The sequence below is a fragment of the Pimephales promelas genome, chromosome 12 (genome assembly GCF_988280905.1).
Source record: "Pimephales promelas chromosome 12, fPimPro1.hap1.1, whole genome shotgun sequence".
NCBI lineage: Eukaryota > Metazoa > Chordata > Actinopteri > Cypriniformes > Leuciscidae > Pimephales > Pimephales promelas.
The window spans coordinates 22,939,967-22,960,218 of NC_142780.1; the positions used below are offsets into that span (position 1 = coordinate 22,939,967).

The window sequence follows — 20,252 nt, forward strand, 5'->3', positions numbered from 1 at the left end:
CATCGATTAGTGAAGTATCTGCCTCTGCATCACTGTCAAGAGATATTTTTCACTTTCCTTCAAAATTAGGACAACTTTACAACCCTTTTATTTTCCTGCTTCAATAGGAATTTAAACCAATCTGTATTTTTGAGCCATCACCCCATACCTCTGGTTCTTACACCTTCCAAATAGTTTTAATGCTTCGAGCTGTTGGCTGAAACATTGACTATTTGAAGTGCATGTCAGATCACACTGTTTTCTATATCTTTCCTTATCTGTTAGGCTTTGTTTAAACATCCAGACACACTGTGGTCCAAATCCAATTTTCTTTGTCGAGCCAGATCTTCTTCTTCAAGCCCAAGCTCACCCTGGGGAGGCTGTCGGTGTTCATTCATGGATTAAGGGTAAATGTATTTTTGTGTGGTTTATGCTGCAATTGTGCAGTTGAAGGTTTCAAAGCTTAATTTGTTGTTTGTTTACAGACTCATGGTTCTACAATATTAATTGTGTTCTTGAATTATTAAGCACATATGTTTTACATTGCCGTTCTGGATCATGATAAGTCAACCGTTTCAGATGGCAACAACTTCTGTGCTTAAATCCCACTTTGCTGCATTTTAGACCCTGTTTACCAGTTCAGCCAGTTCTCAGTTGGAAACAGGTAAACGCCATCATGTCAAACCTGTATTGTGTGCTGTGACATGCTTTTTTTTCTCTTTTTTTCTTTTTTTTTTTTTTGGCACCATCATGCATTGGCTCTCAGCAGTTTAGCACCCATATCCCTTCTTCCCTGATCTCTTGTGTCCAAACACTTCAACTGTAATGTGCCACTCTGGAGACCGGAGGAGGGTTGTCATGGCATTCCTGCCAACAGCGCTACATTCAGAAGAAGATGATGTCAGAGATGAAAGTGGCTTGGTAGAATGACGCTAGCTATCTTACCTTTGGCCCCTGTGCTGTGTAAGGTGAGTGAAGACAAAAAAATCAGGGCTAAGTTTACATGATCAGGGGTGTCATTTTAGCTTGATTGTCGTCATCATCTCCATGGTCGGTAGGTCATTTATAACCCCTTGTTCCATGCTGGTTTTTAATATAACAGCTCCTGTAATATTTATGTGCTGCTCACCGAGCACAGATTTCATTGTTCGTTTAAGTGTTTTATGAAATTTGAGACGGCTGTCTCACCAGAGTCTCATTATAATTTACTGACACACAAAGAGGAGGCTGGGTTCATCCACGACTATATCAAGAGGATGATGTCATATCATTGCTTGGCTTATTCTCTTCAGTTTGCAACAGCTAAATGTTTTCATATGGGGTCTGAAAGTCTGATTAGTCCACATGACTGCTAGTTTAAGCTGTGCTCATGAAACAAAATGCACCTCTTTCTCAGTGCAACCCTTACTGTCAGGACACACCACAAACCTACCTCAGAACATATAAGTTGTTAAATTGGCTATATTGTGTATAACATGTTTTTTTTTTAATTCTGTAAAATGTTTACTTTTTACTATATTACATTTTTAGAAATGTCATGCACAAGGAATATCGACTTATGGCAATAGCTTCAGAAACAGTTTGCGAGGCAAATGTATTTGCAGAAATAGAAGTAGGTTAGTTTTTCAGAATGGCTCTCTAAGACAGTCAAACTCTGTGCTTACCATATCCGTGCTGCTGGGAGAAAGATGTGAGAGCTTGCAATCAACTATAAAATCAACCTTTTTTGGGAACACCTACTGGTAAAATTGCCCATTTTCTCCACCTCAGAAAGGTTACCAATGCTTCCTGGCTTTTAGCTTTACTGGGGCTGAATTCGAAATAGCATGCTACACTTACTATTTTTTGGCAAAAATAATGAGTGGAGTATGCTAGAATGACCAGAAGTCATGATTCATCAATAAGTTCATAATATTTAGAACCAACTGAAATCACAAACAAATTACATGGTCCTGATGACCCTGGTAGCAAGTATTTTGTCAAAACGAGAGGTTCGAAACATGACTTTGTGTAGTTTTGTCATATAAAAAAAAGTATTATCAAATTAGTATTTGCGGACAAGTGGCACACAATCTGTTGAATTCAATTCAGAATTGAAGTTCATCTGTTGAATTCAGTTGACATTTTGCGCTAAAACTTTTAAGTGAATGAGGCACATGTCCATAGCCTAAATTGAAACAGTGCTTGCAGTATCAATCTGATGATTACTACGGTTGTTTGACCTTTTTTTCCTTTTTTTTCCAACACTAAGAGTAGCTAAGTGGATATAAGTGCATACTGTGCTGAATAAACGTACCTGAATCTCCTCCTCCATCATGCTATAATTGTAAGACCAGAAATGACTTTAGTTGTCGCTGTGCATAAGTCTAAACACACAGTAGTCTGATAGCAGTTGATCACAAAGCCCCCTCTAGCACAGACCAGAGTGTAACTCCATGGTAACCGAATAGACTATAATTAAATGGGACTGTACAGCAATTCAGTTATCAAGAAGTAGAGTCTTTCATGTTTGTGCTAGACCGTTTTTACTAATTAATTTAGCACACACAAGTCATGCTGTGTGGAAAAAGGAATATTATTGTTTATGCACAGTGTTTATACTTTTTATATTTTTTCCTACATTAAGCTCTGCTTCAAAGTCCCACAAGCTTGTCCAGCTGCTGTTATCTCCTGCTGCTCCCCAGAATGACAAAAAGAGTAAGAGAGAGGGGAAGAGTGCCAGGAGCCAGTGTCCTGCTTTAGAACCAGCAATGGTTGCATTTTAAGGTGAGTTTACATAATGGTAAATGGTAAATGTGTTCGAAACATTTGACAGCTTCATTGTCGGTCAATTACGGAATCCTGTCTGCTGTGTGCTAGACTGAACAATCTCTCTTTCTGCTTTTCTCAAATAAGAGCTGGAGATAAATATGGAGATAGAGGTTGGAAATGGGAATGTTGGGAGAGAGAAAGAGATGGTGACGCTATTGTGTTGCATCCTGTTTTGGTAATTCTATCCATCTGACCGTCCCGGGGCTCTCTGAAGGGGGGGTGAAGGACAAATCTAGAAGCGACTGAATACTGATCTGAGTTCAGTTTGTATCTTCCTTTTTAAACATCTCCTGAATCAAAAGCAGTGTTTCCTAACCTTTTTCATTTTATGTAGCCTCATCTGTAATGCCCATGTACCTCTTTATCAACTTTAACCAGAATAGTTTCTTTTTTTATACTTTTTTATATATTATACTTGATATCAGTTAGCAGTATCATTAATTAAATTAGTCACTTTTAAAGGAACACTCCGACTTTTTGGGACTTTAGCCTATTCACCTTACCCCCCAGAGTTAGATAAGTCCATACATACCTTTTTCATCTCCGTGCGTGCTATAAGTCTGTTTGACGCACCCACCGCTAGCCTAGCTTAGCACAAAGACTGGATGTGAATGGTTGCAGCTTTCATACTAATCCAAATGAGTGACAAAATAACGCAAACGTTTTCCTATTTACATGTTGTGGTTTGTATAGTCACAGAGTGTGCAAATATCAAGGCCATATGAGACACAGACATCTTTTGACCGTATAAATACTATATTTTCTGAAGGGGAAGCACTGCTACTTGGGCAGAGTGATAACAATCACCTGAGACGCACCGTGACGAGGAGCAGAGAGTTCGCTTCGCTCAGCGTTGGAATAAAGAGTCAGCAATTACTAGCGTTAGATAGAAAAGCATAGTTTATCATGGGTGTTTGCTTTATTGTATGAGCTGTGACAATAAACAGGGGAGACCAGGTAATACAGTACCATGTTTCATTGATTTCCAACCAAAAACGCACCCAGATTTATAAATATCACATGAATAAATAATTATTATTACAGGAATCAATATATTTTAAATGCAATTTATTAGCTGAACCAAATGTAGGCTATTCAACAGTAGCCTATATAATATACAGTATTGCATTACTATAGGATAGAATAAGGGGAAAGTAATAGCACAAATTGTTTTTGCACAATGAACTCACAGCCTATCGTACCCTTTTGGACGCTCAAGTTCGTTATTTACATGGTTATTTCAAATTTAGGCTACTAGGCGCGCCGCGCGCAGGGTGCAAGTTCAACGCGGTAAACGCGCTCGTTTTTTTTCCCAAGCGCGTCCGCACCGCATCAAGATAAAAACATATTCATACCCTAATCATATAATAGTGTCACTAACGTTACATTAGATCTGGCTAATGGCACTGTTACAGTAGGTCATCTAAAAACACTTACCTCAGCCGCAGGTGATCCACTTGTCCTGTCTGTGCTATTGATGGGATGGCCGTATCCTTCAGCACATTATGGTCCGTGTGGCAAATTCCATTTTTTCAAAATAGTCGTCCTCATTGAAATGTACCGAGCAAACATAATGTCCCTTGATAATCTTAGGTGTGTTTGGATAAATATCCAGATCCAGAGTAAGTTAGCCATTTCTTCATCCAGTCAGCATTTTTAGTTGGAATTCTGTGAAACATGGTATTACCTCCCCTGTTTACAGTCGCAGCTATTTACAATAGAGCGAAAACCCATGACTCTAAACTACGCTTTTACTATTTATAAATTGCTGACTCTATTACCCAAACACCGAGCGAACTCTCCTCTCCTCACCACGGCGTGTCTCCGGTGATGCGGTTATTACGCCGTCAAAGTAGCAGTGCTTCGCCTTCAGAGAATAGTTCCCAGGTTTTATACGGTTAAAAGATGTCTGTGTCTCATTTGACTTTGTTATTTGTACATTATGTGACTATACAAATCACAACATGTAAATAGGAAAACGTTTGCGTTATTTTGCCACTCATTTGGATCAGTATGAAAGCTGCAACCAGTCACATCGAGTCTTTGTGCTAAGCTAGGCTAGCGGTGGGTGCGTCAAACAGACTTATAGCACGCACGGAGATGAAAAAGGTATGTATGGACTTATCTAACTCTGGGGGGTAAGGTGAATAGGCTAAAGTCCCAAAAAGTCGGAGTGTTCCTTTAAACATAATGCAAATTATACTGTAAGTGAAACTCAAGTTGCACATGTATTGTAGTATGAGTGTCTTCAATTAAAGGGTTAGTTCACCCAAAAATGAAAATTCTGTCAGTATTTACTCACCCTCATGTTGTTCAAAACCTCTATGTGTTTATTTGTTCTGCTGAACACAAAGGAAGATATTTGGAAGAATGTTTTAATCAAACAGATCTCATTCCCCATTGACTACCATAGTATCCTATCCAGAACAAATAAACACATAAAGGTTTGGAACAACATGAGGGTGAGTAAATACTGACAAAATTTTTATTTTTGGGTGAACTAACCCTTTAATAATATATAAAATGCATAATATATAAAATACATAAAACCGTAACCCTCTATTGTTTTCTTTTGTTTTTTCATTTGGAAAAATTAAGATTAATTTAAGTTAATCTTTAAGAACACTAATAATTTAATAACACAGTGAAATGTGATTATTAAATCTTAAATTATTTTTTTTTTCATGCATGTTTTAATGTTTGTGATGGCTAAATTAATTTGTAGCATTTTAGATGATTAATTCTGGTTTAGATTTTTTTAGATTTAGATTTTTATCTGCCTTTTATTGATGTGAATTTGAACAATTTCAGTGCTTTCCAACTTAAATAGAACTTGAATCATATTAATTGTGTTAAATGTATATATTTTTTTCTATAGACATAGTAAAACTGCAGTCCTTCTAATTAGTCTTTTAAACCTGCTGATTCTGAAGTATGTTTACTTCTGGTTGAGAATCACTGCCAAAAATAATTATACCACCCTTTAATTTATTTATATGCCACAATGTAAACATATTGCAACAAGAAAAGAAAGTTGAAAGAGATGTGATTTATAACAGCTTACCTTTCTGTGACAGGCATATCATACCTCAAACGTCAGTGCTTATGACTATAATTTGCAAATTCTTTAAAAAAAACCTGAATGATTGGATTTGAATATTAATGCCAAAATTGTGCTGGAACACCTTGACTGAAAGCACAAAAATTAATCTATCATGTTGCACACACACACACACACACACACACACACACACACACTGCAGCTTACAGAAACCTAGGAGACACTAGAAGGTCCATAGTCACATAAACCACTGAAGGCTAGTTGAGAACTCAAAGTGTGTGGCGAGCAGATAGAGCTTCTCCTGACCCATAGGGTCAGATCTTGCTGGGCGACTGGAAACTGCTCTGACCTGCCTCTTGTGAAGGTTACTAGTTGCTCTTCAACAAATGACAGTGAGGGGGATATCAGTTCCTAACAGTTTTTAAACCTTTGCAACATCACTTCTGTGGCTACATCCACCATCATTTTCAGCCCAGTATTCAGCCTGTTAATGTCTCTTTCTGAAACAAGTAAAGCTATATCCACACTGTACTTCTAAATAAATCTGTTAACACTCTACACTAAGGTTCAGTATGTGTAAATTACCATTAGTACAAACTGTTTGGACAAACAATGTACAATAGTATATTTAAAAATGAATTTTAAAGGGTTAGTTCTCCCAAAAATGTCATTAATGACTCACCCTCATGTCGTTCCAAGCCCGTAAGTTCATCTTCAGAACACAATTTAAGAGATTGTTATTTTTGGACTAAAATTTATTTTCAATGCTTCAAAACATTCTATCTAACCCACTGATGTCACATGGACTACTTTGATGATGTTTTTCTAACCTTTCTGGACAAGACAGTACATCGTATATTTTCAATGGAGGGACAGAAAACTCTCGGATTAAATCTAAAATATCTTGAACTGTGTTGCGAAGATGAACAGAGGTCTTGCGCACACATTTTTGGGTGAATTATCCCTTTAATCTATATTAAATTATGTTCATAAAATTGTTGTCGGCCATTGAATTTAATTTTTTGTAATTGTCATCATGAGATGCTGATTGGCTGATGGCACCACAAAGATACACATTTCATTCATGCAGATTTCACACCCAAACAAAATTGGGAACTGGTAAAATTAACTTTAAACTAAGATTATACTAAGATTTTTAAGTGTTTTTGAAAGAGGTCTTTTATCTCATCAAAAAACAGTATTTTCTATTTTAAAACTTATTCTTGTGATAACAGAGATTCATTTTCAATAGTACAATCATCGTATTGATTTCTGAAGGATCATGTGAAACGCAAGACTGGAATAATAATGATGCTAAAAATATAGCTTTGCATCAATAAAGGAAAACATTTTTTTTTTAAATATTAACAGAAAACAGGTATTTTACATTTTAATTATGTTTTGCACTATTAGCGTTTCAACTGTATTTCAACTTTGATTTTAAAAAATGCAGCGTTGGTGAGCAGAAGAGACATCTTTCAAAAACATCTTAAAAAATCTCATTCCAAAGTTCTCTCTTAAAATGTTTTCTCTGTGTTTAATGTTAAATCTACTTTTTAAACATTGTCAGTAACTAATTACAGTCGCTAATGGAGAAAGAGTTTTTTGCCTACATTTCGATACCATCAGGAGGCCATGCTAACTAGCCAAAACTTGACCCCTTCTTTCTTATTGGTAATATTCAGCTATGGTTATATGCACGGTAGAAGCTAATGGATTTTGATCCTATTGATTTTTTTTCTGATTCGAAATTAGATGAGTGTTTACATTAGCAGGAGTTAGCATTTGGAAGTGAATTCTGCCCAAAGGGCTGAAGCATAGAAGATGAGATGCATTAAAACACATCAGGGCTGATGCACACACACTCTTTCACTCACTCTCTCTCTCTCTCTCTTTCTTCCGGCAGTAACTGCAGCTGGGAGGCATTAATACCCTCAGAACCCTGGAGCAGGGCAGAGAATGCAACTCGACACAGAGATGAGGTGGAGCTCTCTGTGAGGTAATGTGATTTGAGAAAATCACAGCTGCTCTTGGCACTCTGAATGACACACAGTCAGCCTGCGGGGATGAGTTTCACAGAGGCAAGGATGTGTTTTGTGCTGCGCTGAGTGGACTGTCATGGGTTTGTACCGACTCATGTTGAGGAGACCAGAAGACACCATGTATTAAAGGGAAGGTAAGTTTTCTGCTCAGATTGTTTAGCATTCTATTGTGTTAGAAATTTTTGTTGACCAAGTTTTTTCCACAAAATATGTTTTGTCATAAAATTTAGATCAGTGGTTCTCAACTGGTTTTGCTTCATTTTACCTGACTGAACTCTGGACATGTGGCGACCCACCACAATGAAAAACCTGGAACTAGAATTGAACGTAGTTGGGATGTATTCTCTTATACCCTAGTCTTTCGTCTCAACCTGACCGTGTTGGCATCTGATTCATTTGATTAGTTTCTACCAAGTGACACATGCCTTTGTGTCAAAATATCAAGAAAGTTAGATGCACAACCTGTGCTGTGAACAATAGAAATTTGAAGCTATCCATTCAAAAATGCATGATTACATGTTTACTTACATTGTATTATTGCCCTTCAGTGGTGTTTTTCTCAGATTTTTTGCAACCCACCATTTGAGAACAACTGCTGCAGATTTTCTTAGCTCTATTTTTTAGGTCTTTGTACTGCTTTGTGATTTTTTGTGATTAAATATTTTACAATTATTTTATAAATTAAACAAAAAATGATATATATATATATTTAAAAATTACCTATATTGTAAATTGTGCTAAAATAGTTGTTGAAAATTTAATTTAATGGAACCTTATTGAAAAGTGTTTCTAGCTAGTTTTTAGCATTCCCATTCTTTTCAATAACAGTTGCTTAGTTGGTGCAAGACAGAGTACCTTATTTGCACATTATTATTAGGGTAGGTTTATAATGAATGTTAATAAAGCCTCAAACCACATGAATATGATGATGGTGGCATATCTGATTTTTGACAACCCAAAAAAATTGTTGCTCTCAGATTGTGCTATACTTACTGTACAGGAAGGTAGCACATTCTGACGGGGAAGTGTGTCAAAGTACAAAAATTGGAAACTAAAGTGAAAGAATAAAGTTTTTTAATCGGATGTGAAAAATAAGTTTAGTAAATTTAGGTTACAGCAGCTTTTCTGACCAAAAATCACCTATCAATACTCAACTATTATATATACAGTATATATACAGTATATATATATATATATGTGTGTGTGTGTGTGTGCATGTATGTATATATATATATATATATATATATATATATATATATAAAATTGAATCTCATGTGACAAACGTGTGTGTGTGTGTGTGTGTGTGTGTGTGTAGTGTTCCTGATCAGTTGGAAGGGTGAGCTGCAGTGACATGAGTCTGTTGCTCTGGTTCGCTGAAGGCAGAACGTTTCTGCTGCTGCTTTGCTGTGGGACACTGCTGACCTGTGCCAAGATCAGCAGACACCAAGGGTCCCGCACACCTTCACACAGCCACACTGATGACATCATACTGGCTGTCATACTCCCTCAACACAATACATCCTACCCGTGGGCATGGCCCCGCGTGGGACCCGCTCTGCAACGCGCCATTGATCGCGTCAATGCCGACCCCACTTTGCTGCCCCGGCACCACCTCCGTCACATCTTTGCAAACAGCGAGGATAGGGACGGTATCTGCTCCGAGTCCATTGCCCCCCTTATGGCCGTGGACCTGAAATTCGAGTACAATCCGTGGGCCTTCATAGGACCTGGCTGTGACTATACCTCCTCCCCAGTTGGGCTGTTCACTGCTCATTGGGGCCTCCCCATGATCACGGCAGGGGCCCCAGCTGTAGCTTTCCTCCTCATGGAAATGTACTCCTCCATCACAAACACGGGCCCCACACACACGAAACTGGGGGACTACGCCCTCCACCTCTACAGGCATTTTGGGTGGCACAAACATGCCCTGCTGATGTTTAGTGACACTAAAATGGGTGAAAGGGCATGCTACTTCGCCCTGGAGGGGCTTTACACAGAGATGCATAAAGAAAACATCACAACCATGGACCTGATTTTCGAGGAGAACAAAGGGCCTGTTAACTATTCCGAACTCATACACAAGATCAAGGATGATGGAAGAGGTGAGTGACCAGAGTTTTTTGTTTTGCTTGAACAGTCTGCATCTAATTGGGCATCTGTCCCCGTCTTAATTTATGCCCAGTGCTTCTGAAATGTTCTAGATGAGGTCATTTTAAAAATCCACTTAACCTCGATTGCCATACTGTTTCCATACCAACTGATTCCTAGACGTGACATTAAGGTTAGAAGTCCAATTTGTGACTTACAAATGAGCCCATAATAATAGCACTGCCACAGAACTGAATTTCAAGAGTGCAACAAGAGTCACACAGAAGCCTTAACAGGATATAGTTGCAAAATAGCAGAGGGGGGGGGGGGGGGATGTTTTCAGGTTAAAAAAGTGTGGGTTTTATTGATTTTGGTAGGCCCAGGCAGAATCTTCATTATAGGCTATATACGTATTTTTAATGACATGAGGGTGAGGTAATGTTCCTTTTAAGTGCTTACAGAAATGTTGGGATGGTCTCAGTATGTCGTCTACCCCCAATGAACATTGGGAGTGAGTGTGAAGGTTCTATTAAGTGACTCTGTGGTATGTTTGATGGCATATTTTGTCCCCCGAGTTTGATTTGTGCTGCACTCTGTGATCCAGATTGAACTGTGTTAAGACTAACACATTCAGCATATTACACAGAACGCATGACTAAGAATGTGTGAAGGGAAAGGATGGAGAGATGAGGGACAGCAGGAATAGTTTAGAGTATGGTGTCATTGTTAATTCTCAACTGTGATTGAACTACTCAGAATGATGTATGTAGCCGTGATCTACTGAAAAGTTTTTTTTTCCATTCTCCCAAACAATATGCTTGATTCGGGCCAGACTCAAACCCAAGTGTGAGCGCCACAGCTCAATAGGTCAACAATAGGAGATTCCGTTTAGTAACAGTGATGTAGTGCATCACAAAATGTAGCTCGTAGTCAATGTTCTGACTTTTGGCATCTGATAAGTTCTTCCGGAAACGGGAACTCAGGAAACCTGTATCTACAAGTTTGCAATGGGTAAAATGTTCTTTAAACCTTTTTTCAGGTCCCATAGGGGTATAAAAATGTCAACTGAACAACATTTATTAACAGAGGTTATGACCCCTGTGAGCATGCAATAAATTTTAGCACACACTATCTGATCTGTTGGCATTTCCTGCAAAAACAGAGTTTTTGTATTCATTCAGTGTGTTCATTCAGTCTTTCTAACTGGAAGATTTTAATGGTTCGTCATTAGTCACTGGATGCTCTGTTGAGTCACTCAATGAACAGCTAGTGAGAAATGTAATGTTGTACTAACACAGCAGGGCTGCGGCTGTGGCTGTTTGTATGCTTTAAAAACCTTTGAAGTCTCACAATCCTGTAAGCACATCTGTAATGTGTTTTCAGAAGGTGGTATCAGCAATATCCCTTTTTACGATCATCCATAAAGTGAAAAATACAATCAGCCTGATCATGATATAAAATATTCTGCTCATTAAACAACAGCAATAAAGTGTAACTTTCTTTGCTTCCTGGAGGACAGACAAAAGCCTGGGCTTTTTAGACTCATTGTCAGAATAAGTTTGGTCTTTCAGTGAGTATGAAGTACAAACACTTAATAGGATCATCCACTGGTACAATCTTATGAGTTATCAGTTTCATTATTTGAAGGACTGCCCCATACTGGATGTTTTTCCCTTTTTACACTATTCTTTGTAAAGAACACCCTAGAAATGGTTGTGTGTGAAAACCCCAGTGATGCCTTGTTCACACTACATGGTTTTAATACGCCGGGCTGAACTGTGCGGTTCACACCACATGAGTGTTCAAGTTGTTGAGCTGTTCACACCACACAACATGACGTGATTGATCCACAACAGGAGGTAACGCACTACACGAGCTGACAACAACTCTGTCACCCAACGATTCTATCTTGTCTACAAACCACGTTTTGTCACGAAAAATCATGCGATAAGACGAACCGGAATGACGCAAAGAAGAGAATATGAACGTCAGACAGAAACTAGTGCTTCAAACTGTTTGCACGATGATTTGCACTGAGGAAAAAGAAAAAATGAGATTTACCCACCCAGTGACCTCAACCCATGCCTTGCTCTGATGTCATGACATCACTGAGGTTGAGTCGCGCGACAGCTCTGGATACCTAGCCATAACATAAAAATAATTTTGACTTCGTTTTGGACTGAATTGTTTGACAGAAATGTTTTGGGGTCTCTCTAGCTGATTAACATGTAGCGATTACCTGTGGAGCCGTAACCTTTTGCATGGTTCTCGGAAGAGCAGAAATGCTCTTCCTCACCTCCTGCCTCTTTCCTCTCAACTCTCTAAAAACGCTCTCACATCATCAGCAGCAGGAAGGCAACACATGGAGACAACACCGCCTCCTGTGAGATTGGAATCTCTAATGTATTCCTGCTCTTGTCCTGGAGTTTTCCATGCGAATGCTCTTTTGTTTGGAGATTCAGAATGCTTGTTTCTTTAAAGAGCATTGCTAGATTTGTAAAACCGAGATCGTCAAGTGCATTTTATTTGAACCAAACTATATCATCTTGACAGGACAGATTGCAAAACGCCCAGCTGATGAAAGTGGACTTGAACTTTCTTCCTGGACATTGAAGCATTTAAAGTGCTTTAGCTGGAGATTGCAAAGTCCGACGTGCACCTAGTTCATAATTACAACCATCTGAACGTCCGTTCAATACTCTAAACATTCATTTTTGTATTATTATTTAGTCACATCATTACATAAACACATTGACAAATACATGAATATTCATAACACCTACCGTCCTCTCTGTAGTGCTGAAATGATGTGCGCTTAGCTGCTGCTTTACTCTTGGATAAAATCTCCAGCACAGCAAGGCCGTTAATGGCCAGAAGTCAGCAGGTGCTTCAACGTCAATCTCTCTCTGTCACACACACACACACAAACACACTTCAAAGCTGCTCTGTTGATGAGGACTGTGCTCTTCTGCTTTAATTTTTCCATGTACCCAATCACTTCAATTACACCTGCACATGGTGGAAACCAGCATCAAAGAGGGAGAGCACCTCGACTCAAGAGTGCCAACAGGAAGGTCTGGTTTTCAAACTCATCAACCAGATTTGTTGTATTCGTTGATCTTAAATTCTGATTTCTGAACAAGGGCAAACAGAACTACATGTTTGAAATAATTCCTCCTCGATTCCTCTTCGGATAGATCGATAGCATCAGCCTACCCTGTCGTCATCTTTTCAACTAAAATGCCAATCTTTGTGTCTACAGCTTATTGGCCTCTTGTCGTCATGGTTGCCGAGCGCAAGACCGGCCATGCTGAACTAAACTACCCACAAGGCCGTGCTCTGCTTCTCTCTGCATTTCCATCCATCTGGATCAGCTTAAAAATTTATCTGAACTGAGAGGTAGAGAAAGATGGAAAAGAAAACTAAAAAAAAATTGTATGCTCATATCAGACACTTTTATAAGCCTAGAACAGATTCTCTGCTTGAGCAATGCTGTATTTTGATATTTCAAGTCAATATTTCCCATCGTTCCTGACCTTTGGATGTAATGCAGTGTAACTCAATACCTCCAGACCTAAACTCAAACATATCTAAAGATTCATTCGTAGAGATGAAGGCTTGTCTTTATTCTTTATTTTGTCTTGATTCTACCCCCTGTGAACAGAATACTCAAATCTAATGTTCTCTTCATGACAGCAGAACACTGGGTTCAGTTTAATCCAACCATGACCTCACATCCTCTAGAATGAGGTAATGTTAGGCAGACCTCCCTTACATCACACAGATTCCTGCGCTAATGTAATTTGTAACCCTATACTGGGTTTTGTTAAACAGCATTAGAAGAGAAACATGACAGGCTTGAGACAAAAAAGGGTGCCAGAACCTACATTTTTAGTTGCTTGCAGTTGCAGTTAAAGATTAGATTTCCGTTAAGAAGTCCACTCTAAATGGGCTCAGTGCATGCTCAGAATGTGCTGAAATCCACAAAACTAGTTTACAATGTTAAAATAATGTTGTGTTTAAGATATAAAAGTGTTTGGGTCAAAATGGCCCGGTTTCACTGACAGGGCTTAGATTAAGCCAGGATTAGGTCATAGTTCAAGTACCTTCAAAAGTTTTTAATGTTGTTTGATGTGGTGTTAGCTTTAAGACAATCCATGTGCAAATTCGTCAGTCTACACCATTGCTGAGTATTTTTTTTTGAAATCGACGCTGTTTCTGACATCACAAACTACCTCGTAACTTATCACGTCAATGTGTGATCATCAATGAGTGGATCTCTGGGCTGGTACGAGTGAGTAGAGGCAGGGCTCATTTGCATATTCATGGCACTGCTTATACTAAATGAGGCAAGAGTGTAGATACATTCAAGCTATTTTAAAGCCACACTGCGGAACTTGTGGCCTCTAGAGGCGCTCGACCTGTAACTTTCACGTCTAGCGTCCCTAGAGGCCACAAGTTCCGCAGCACTGTCGCAAATCACCAAAGCTCGTTAATTATAAAATGATAAAATAAACTCCAAAGATTAGGCAGGCCATTGGGGCTTTATCATCCTCAGATGGTGATGTGCTACGAAATTTAGGTGTACTTTTTGATAAATCGATGAGTTTTAGCAGTCATGTTAAATCTGTGGTTCGTTCCTGTTTTTTTCATCTCAGAAACATCGCTAAGATTAGATCAGTGGTTTCTAAAGAAGAGTTGGAGATGCTTGTTCATGCTTTTATTTCCTCTCGTCTGGACTACTGCAATGCACTGTACACTTGCTTAAACAAATCCTCCATGGAAAAATTGCAAGTTGTGCAGAATGCTGCTGCACGACTGTTGTCAAAGACAAACAGGAGATCACATATCACTCCTGTGCTTAAGGCTCTTCACTGGCTCCCAATTAGTTTTAGAGTGCAGTTTAAAATTTTAACCATTACCTACAGAGCTCTCCACCATCAAGCTCCTTCCTACATCCAGGACCTTTTTCACATTCACTCTCCCGGTCGCTCCTTGAGGTCTTCAGGCCAAGACCTTTTTACTGTTCCTAGAACTCGTTTTAAAACAAGAGGCGATCGTGCGTTTTGTGTGGTGGCTCCAAGGCTATGGAATTCTCTTCCATTAGTCTTGAGAGCTTTGGACACTGTAGAAAATTTTAGTAAACACCTTAAAACACATCTTTTTAGACAAGCTTTTAACTAGCTATATGGTGGTGTTGTAATGTGTGTTGTGGTTTTTTTTTCTTTTTTTTTCTTTTTTTTTTTCTTTTTTTTCTTTTTTTAATGTAAAGCACTTTGTGACCCTTCATGTCTGTGAAAAGTGCTATATAAATAAAGTTTAACTAACTTAACTAACTTAAATTAAAGCTCACGCCACCAAGCGAAGTGAAAACTGGACCAATGTTAATCCAATAATTTGTCACTCTCCCCTTTTCTTTTTTTAGTTTCCTCTGATAAAACCGTTGCCTTCTTTTATGTAGCTGTTGTTCGGCCTTGACGAAAACATTCAGACGGCAATCAAACGCGAGTTGAGCACTCACATTAGAATCAGAGGAAGTTTGGGGTGGTGGGGGAAGTGAAGTACGCCGTAAAGCGGTCGAAATTTGTAGTTCTTTTTGTGCTCGGGTTCCTACCCGAAACCCAAAGTTAAAAAGTGCTAGTAAAAGCGATACAGACACCTTCAGGCTACGATAGACATGTCATTCAACCTATTGTAAGTCGATGTACCATCACAATGGGTTTTGGTAATATATTTTAAAGGTTGAATAGTTCCACAGTGTGGCTTTAAGGCATGAAGAAAACAAATTCAAAGAAAAAAAATGATTAAAAATGAGTTTTATGGTATGACTGCAGGTGGAACATGCCTTAGAATTTTTTATTTTATTTTATTGTGAGACAAAGCAATGGCACTGACGTATTTTAAGAGTGAGTTGCTTTCAGTTAAAACAGCTCAAACATGCATTTTAGTCTGGGACTGATCTGAAGCCTAGTCTGTGTAACCGGGGGAAGCTGTACTACTGGTGTGCCATTTCATATGAATAAATAATACATAAACATTCATATATGTTGAATGATACCCCATCAGGCTCTTCTGTCTCATTTGTATTCTTATGCGAAGCCAAGCAAAAAGCTCTTGTGAGAGTTGTGGTTTAATCTTTCCTTTCTCTCTGTTTGATGCTGTACAATTAACATTGTAATAATTGACGTTTTCTCCACTCTCACAGTGAGATGTGCCCCACTCGATATTGTAGAGTCTGAACACATCACTCCAAATCTCTCAGATTCTGTCAGATCAACCAATTCAAGGATTCCATCCAGATCAATAGAAGTCCTGCTATTTCCTGTTGTAAATGCTCTAATCGTTTTTTGTAGCCATGGAGTGTTTTGTGAGTGTTGTGCCTGCATTTTAGTGTCGATTATTATTTTTTTTTAAAAAGGAATGAAGAACCCAAATCACTGGTAAAGAAAAGGGTGACAGCATAAACATAACAGAAAAGTCCTGCATTTACATATAGGTTAGATTAGACTCAGTGCAGGAATGAAGCTGTTACTGATGGATCAAACAATTTAATCAATTCTCAGATCATAGATCTACAGTCGTTTTAACTATTCACTCAAATTATGATTATAATGGGTCTTTTTTTATTTAAAAAGATGCGGACAGACAGCACAGCAGTTAAAAATTGCAAATAGAGAAAACCGAATAAACGATACAGTAAGAGCAGAGCACACATTGATGTTGTGAACATGAAGTTGTTTCCTAATAATGTTATTTTCAGAGAACACAAGCGGCCTTGTATACTTTAAATTCAGTACACACAATTACAATGCTCCTCATCTGATTGCATGCAAGCTCCTTGTTGGGAGGGCAGACTCTCTCTCACTTTTGGTTTAGTTGGTGTGATGATATAATGGAGTGCACAGTTTTGAAATAATAGATGATCTCTTGTCTATATAAAAACAATTTTAGATTTTTTTTCTCAGCCCATTCTATTCAGAAAAATAGGAGCCTGCTATGTTTATAAAGTTTAATTATAAAATCTAATCTTTGACAAATAGCAAAGCATATTTTTATGTGCTGTCCTGTCTGTTCATATTCTTTACTGACACAGTGATTGAGATGCCCAAACCAGGGCCCACAGGCCAGTGTTTTCATTGAAATCTGTACAATATAAATTAATTGACAAATGTGAATTTAATTTGTTTTAACAGTTATTTCAGTTCAGTAGTATAATTCAACAATTGCTTTTAGTAGAAATTTTGGTCAGCTTCGTTTATGAATGAAAAATCAATGACGCATGTTACACTGCACAATGAAGCTCTTACTGTATGTACATCGTGTTTCCATTGGTGAAAGCATTAGAGAGAGTGCAGAAACTGTGTTGCAGAATGATAAGTTCTTAATTCTTGCGATACACAGACTGTCATCTGCTTGCTCAATGCTCATCACAGCAACAATTTATGTGATAGATCTAAATACTTTAAAAACTTCTCAAGATGCCTTAATCTCGATTAACTGTAATAGTAAAAACGTATAATATCTATATAAGTATTCGAGAGAGTTTCACATGTAATTCGTAGCTATTTCATATGCCAGCATGTCAGCCAATCACAGCAGTAGCCGGTTACACTGAATCCCACAGCAGGAAAGCCCCTTCAAACAGAGATTTCAAATCAGAGGCTAAAATCAGGTTAGGAAAATGCCTTTTATTTCTAAATTATGACTATTTTATAAAAACTACTACTACTAAAACTACTACTACTACTAAAAATACTAACATTATAAAATAAAAAATAACCCCATCTCTTGGTACCTTTAGTTGTGGTGTGACATTTTTTAAAATACATTCTCAATGTGAGGTCAGTTGTTTTGTTGCTAGTCATTTTAGATAAAGTATAAGTCACTGCTTCAAATGCCACGTTGACTACCTATTTACTGTGTGTTCTTATTAAATGCCTTCTTACAGTACCTAAGCAATCAACTAATGCTATTTTTTAGACTGAACTCTGTTGAGTATATGCAGAAATTAAACACTATTTTGCCCACAAAAACACCCACTCATGGTCTGTCACTCCTGTCCAGGGAAAAAACATGTTTAGGAATGTTTTTACGTGTGCGTCTGAGGAAAGTGAAGTTCCTGAACTCATTTGCTAAGTGCTAGTTAATGTTTAACAGGGTTGAAAATAGCAATTCTCTCCGTTAGGTTGGATATCTGCCAGCAGTCCCAAGGGCTTCATCTGATAATGATGTGCATTTGAGTGTGTAATTGACTGCTTTATCTCTCTGACAGGTTGCTTCTCACTCTTGACATAAACAGAATTGCATTTATACTATATATACTTAATTTTTTTCTAGACAGCTAGATAGATGGCTACTGTAGGTCTGGTCAAATGCATGCAGTATGTAGACATAGGCAAGACGGCTTGCGTGCCTATTGGCTGTCCTGCGGCAACTGCAGCAGCTTATTGAGAGAGGCCCTTGGTGATGTCAGATCCAATGGGGGTGCTTCGATCACGTCGCACCAAGACAAGCGTGGCTTGGGCCTATAAATACAGCTCGATGGGCTGATTTACTCTGTTTTTTCAGTGCCGATGCGAACCATGTTGCAAGCACGGAAAAGATACGTAGTACTCGTTCCCTCTTCTAGAACTCGTTCCCTCCTCTAGAGAGAACCAAGGTTACGTTATTAACCGAGTACGTTCTCTTACGAGAGGTTCTCTCTTACTGTGTAATATCTTCCGCTATAAACGCAGTGTAAAACGTTGTGCGTGCTACGATCCAACACCAAAGTCCCAGTTTATAGTGCATAAACACTCAGAGTCTAAGAAGAGAGGCTGTAGGGAAAAAAGCACTAGGAGAGGGGAGGTACACTTGGCGCCATAACCAGGTGCTGAAGGTAGTCGCGGACACCATCTGCACTGCAATCCGGGAGTCTAAACATCAAGTCCCAGGGAGGCACAACATCTCTTTTGTCAGGGCAGGGGAGAAACCTCAGGGAGAATGTAAGGCCTCATCAGGACTGCTAGCCATGACCTGTGACTGGCAGTTATATACGGACCTTGGGAGGCAGTTAAAGTTTCCAGAGCACATAGCGAGGACGTCACTGAGGCCAGATCTTGTCTTAACCTCTGACTCAACAAGGCAAGTTGTGCTAGTGGAGCTTACGGTCCTCTGGGAGAACTGGTTGAGACATCCAAAGGGAGAGGATGGAGGGCCCGCTGTGAGCCAATAGAAGTGGGCTGCAGGTGCTTTCTAAGTCAATCTGTGCATCGGGCATTCAGGCTCCTTGGCATCAGAGGGTTGCAAGATAGGAGAGCCACTAAAAACATTAGTTAGGCCGTTGAAAAAGCTTCAAGGTGGCTTTTTCAAAAGGGGAGGTATGGAGTAGCGTGCTGCTTGGACAAACCGGGGACTGATCAACCCCGGTTGGGTCGCCCAGGTGAGGGTGTCTGAAGATCAAAGACCCTAAACACCCTGTGACCCTGGGTCCTTCACTAAAGATGTGTCCAAGCTGCACCTTTAAGGTGTTTCAAAATCTAAGCATCATTCCCAATAAGGGAGCTAATCACATTAACTCTTTCCCCGCCAAACACGGAATTTTCCGTGTTTAATGAAAAAACGCATCTGCGCCAAACACGGAATTTTCCGGGTATCCGTGTTTTAGGTGGTATACGGTAAGGAAGACCCGCGCGCATGTCCTGAATGATTGCGCAACTCTTTGTTTAGAGAAACAGATTGCAATCGTCTCAAACAGTGGAGTAGTGAGAATGTATCAGACAGACAATGCAGAGGTATATGGCTGAAGTACTGGAGGTTAATGGACTCGCAGTCCGATCACTCTTTATTTGATAATTCTGAATCTGATCGGGACGAAGTAGTCAGTGAGAGAGATGCACATGTTCATGCTAGCCATGGACGTGCCGCAGATAGATCGTATAATATTATGACACTATAATATGTATGTGTGTGTGCAGGCATTTATGTGTGGCTGTCTAAATATGAAGGTGTAATTGTCAAATTATTTCTCTCTTTGTGCACATTTACCACATTGTAATATGTATTTGTGTGTGTATGTGTGTGTGTGTGTGTGTGTGTGTGTGTGTGTGTGTGTGTGTGTGTCAAGGCCTGTTTATTGTAATTCCAATTATTCATTCACAGGTAGAACACAGAGAGGCAGAGGCAGAAGTTTTATTGCAAAAGTTACATTTCCCTTACATCCTGGGAAATTTGATATATTTTACATTTATTTTATGTTTTTAATTTATTTTGGAAAGTTTTATATATGAAGG

At 38.9% G+C, this 20,252-nt stretch overlaps 1 protein-coding gene across 1 annotated transcript in view; it reads left to right on the top strand.

The window, feature by feature from the left end:
• The first annotated feature begins 751 nt into the window (after positions 1-751).
• The window catches only part of npr1b (natriuretic peptide receptor 1b), a 46,032-nt gene continuing 26,531 nt past the window's right edge, over positions 752-20,252 (top strand). The window contains exons 1-4 of the mRNA XM_039680019.2: positions 752-947; positions 2,606-2,745; positions 7,758-8,027; positions 9,209-9,995. Coding sequence (XP_039535953.2) covers positions 9,245-9,995 — 751 coding nt within the window. The 5' untranslated portion in view covers positions 752-947; positions 2,606-2,745; positions 7,758-8,027; positions 9,209-9,244. The remainder of the gene's footprint in view (positions 948-2,605; positions 2,746-7,757; positions 8,028-9,208; positions 9,996-20,252) is intronic.